A 3,408-nucleotide genomic window follows, 5' to 3' on the forward strand; every position below is an offset into this window, starting at 1 on the left:
AACCTCTCTACAAACAAGGAAAGGACGCTTAAAATGCACAAACCCTTTAGGACACAGACAGATGACAGATGTCAATGGAACTTGTGAAGCTGGGAGCAGGTGAACAAATACACTGGCCACAGAGAGAAGCCTGCCAGGCGCCAGTTTGTACCCAAGACCCAAGCAGGCAGGGCCCAGTTAGCCTAAAAGCAGGGGTGATGAGAGGGAGCTGTCCAAAGTCTTTCCAAAGAACAATCACACCTCCCTGATCCCTGCCGCCAGCTGAGCCAGGGATCGATCCCCTGCCCTCAGCCCCCAAACCCCAGGCCAGCAGGAGACAAAGGTCCACTGTCTGGAAAGAAGGAAACTAGAGAGGCCCTGGTCTCAGGCATGCCAGACACACATTGAGGAGAGATGTGCGGTCCCTCCCCATTCCCTTCCCAGAGCTGGTGGACAGGCTAACCCTGCCAGACAGGGGTGAAGACCAGGGAAATGGAGCACCAGGAGAAAAGGGGACCGACCCACATGTACTGTGGGGCCCCACACAAAGAAGTGGCTGGTGCCCACACTCAGACCCCGCTCTGAGCCCTCCAGGCCCCAAACCCTGGGCACACACACACCAGCCTTCCATGTCATAAATGGGCAGGTGGGATAACCAGACATCCTAGGAAACCTCCCACAAGGAAGGTGGACGACACACACAGAGTGAAGAAAAAAGGCAAGGAAAAATCTAGGAAGGAAAAGGAACAAGCTCTACCTCAGTGAGGTAGAAAGAAGATGCTGTGCTCGTGACCCAGGAACAGGCGGCTGAAGAGGAGCATCCCAAGGGCAAGAAAGCTCCTGAAAATTAAAAATAATGATGCATTAAAAACAATTTTAATAAAACTAGAATTTCCACGGGAGGCTGGAGAGTGAAGTTGAGGCAATCTGCCAAGGAGCAGCACCAGGAGCAGAGTCACCCAAGAGACTGACCAGGGGAGGAAAGAACCAGAGCGTCAGAGAAAGTGGCTCCACATCTACCTGACACAGGTCCAAGAAGAGTGAGCAGGAGGCAGGGGAACCAGAAGGAAAGGACATAAGGAGCCCCCAGACTGAGGACTGGGAGGACCCAGGACGGGAAGAGCCACTGACTGATCTCTGGAGCTTGCCGACCCTGCCTCCACCAGCTGCAACACCGAGCCTGGGGCAAAGAGAAGGCCCTTCAAAGTGTCCAAGGGGGAGAACTGGCCCAGAACCTCACACCAAGGGCCTGAACGCAGAATGGTTCAGACTTCTTACCACAAAGTGAGCAAATTATAAACCAGCTGGAGAAAACAGAGGAGCAGCACCTTCAAAATCCTGAGGAACAACTCTACACCACACCCCGGCCGGCCAGCTCAATGGGGAGCGCACAGTGCTGAGAACGCCAGGGTCAAGGGCTCATTTGCCCGCTCTGGCCAGCTGCCAAAAAAATAATACTCCACCCAACTAACGACCAAGTGTTGAGGGTAGACTAAAGGTATTTCCAGAGAGGCAGTCTCAAACACTGACCCTCCTTGTACCATTTAGAAAGCTACTAAATAATTGCTCTGCCAAAACAGAGGAGTGAATCGGGAGAGCCAGGCCTTCAGGAGCCTCTTCTACACACATGAATATTTTTTTTTATTATGAAAAAGACTGGAAGGTGTACAACAAAACTGACAAAAACAGACCATCTCTGGGAACTCTGGCCATGTGGACTTTCTTCCCTCTACTTTCCTGTGGCCGTGCGTTGCTTCAAAGGGCAGGAAAAGGAGACTGAGAATGAAAACCAGTTAGAACGAAAGTGGCAAAGAGACTCAGAGCAGAAGCCCAAGTGATGCCTGTGGGCACCAGGGAAGCAGCTGACCCTCTGCAGGAGGGACAGTAGGCTTCCCACCCAGACCACGCCAGGCCATGGAGTTGCAGAGGACATGCACGGGGGGCAGGCAAGACGAAGGAGGTGGTGTGCAGGTAAAGATTCCATGACAAAGGGACAACCGGACCCTGCCAGGAACCAAGACCCTCACTTTGGTGAAATCACTGTGATGAGCCTTCTAAGGAGTGGACTTTGGATGGAACATGCCTCTAGTCACTAAACTGTCAGGGCTTCCAGGCCCCGATGGGACACAGAAGTCACACTCAGTAATCCATAGGCGCCCCGCTGCGAGGGCGTGCCCCCTCCAGACAGCGGAGGACCTGAGCTCAGCAGCTGATGTGACAGACCCAGATCCCCCTCAGATGCTCCTCAGAGTCAGAAAAGGTTTCTCTGTCAACTGTTTTTAACCGAGGTCCTGATGCTATGGTAGAGTAACAGCAGCCCTCAGAATGGACGTCTTCCATACCCATTCCTGTTCAACACATGTGCACATGCACACATACCCCACAGATCACACACACACCCCACACACACTCACACCACAGACACACACGGCCCTGAGTGAGGGACTGTCAGCCAGGAGCGAGTGACAGGCAGCTCCAAGATTTGGAAAACAAGCACCACCCAGTGGACGGCCGGTGCTGCAAAGGGCCCTCAGGCTTCCCACCCACAGTGGAATGAAAGCAGCACTCTGCGGTGACCCGGCCTCTGTGGCAGGCCCGGCGCTGCTGGAAGGAATCCTGAGGGAGCCGCGGCTGAGCGAAGCACTTACCCCGGAGGAGGACAGAAGCAGCTCGGGATGACTGGGCACCACAAAGATGCGGCTCACAAACCTACAGCGAGACAAGAAGCACGGGGTCAGCTGCTTCTGCCTCCCTGCTAAGACACCCGTGCAGTCACGGGGAGCAGGGAGGGGGCCATTCATCTCAGAAGTGAAGCCCTCTGCTCCCCGACAAAACTGACCTCCACCAAAACCAGCCAGCACAGAAAGGGTACCAGGTCTAACCAGGTGACGGCCTCCTGGATGGGAGCAAGCTGAATTAGGGCAACACGCCCTGTCATGTCCCCAATAACACGACAACCACCCCAGATGAGCTCCTCAGCCAGGCCTGCCAGAAAGACCCAAGAGTGCCTGTGACCCTCCAGATGCTCTGCTCAGCAGCACCTCAACAGGCTCCCGAGCGCCCACCTTTACCTAAGGCACTGGCACTGAAGGCCGGTGACAACGGGACCCTCAGGTGAGACTCAGAAGATGGAGAAAGAAGGCAGCCAAACCGACTGGCTGAGTGAGGTCAAATCCCTGATGGTCCCTCAACAACACACCTAGAGATCAGGACCAAGAGTGGCCCAGCCGGAGACCTGTTTCTGCTGAACCAAGCCCAGTATACACCCAGGGCTTGGCCCGCAACAGCATACGACACAGAATCACAGCCACTCTCCCCAGCTGATCCCGAGCAGCTGGCTCTTTCTGGAAACCCATCAAGAGCACAGGGTGCGGCCGGCCCGGTGGCGCACTGGATAGTGCGCCGCTTGGGAAGCGCGGCGGCGCTCCC

At 55.2% G+C, this 3,408-nt stretch overlaps 1 protein-coding gene across 1 annotated transcript in view; it reads right to left on the reverse strand.

The window, feature by feature from the left end:
* WDR4 (WD repeat domain 4) overlaps positions 1-3,408 on the reverse strand; it is a 13,804-nt gene that overhangs the window by 6,751 nt on the left and 3,645 nt on the right. The window contains exon 3 of the mRNA XM_008594658.1: positions 2,628-2,688. Within this exon, the coding sequence (XP_008592880.1) occupies positions 2,628-2,688 (61 nt within the window). The remainder of the gene's footprint in view (positions 1-2,627; positions 2,689-3,408) is intronic.

Source organism: Galeopterus variegatus, unplaced genomic scaffold, assembly GCF_000696425.1.
Source record: "Galeopterus variegatus unplaced genomic scaffold, G_variegatus-3.0.2 Scaffold11245, whole genome shotgun sequence".
In the NCBI taxonomy this organism is placed as follows: Eukaryota; Metazoa; Chordata; class Mammalia; order Dermoptera; family Cynocephalidae; genus Galeopterus; species Galeopterus variegatus.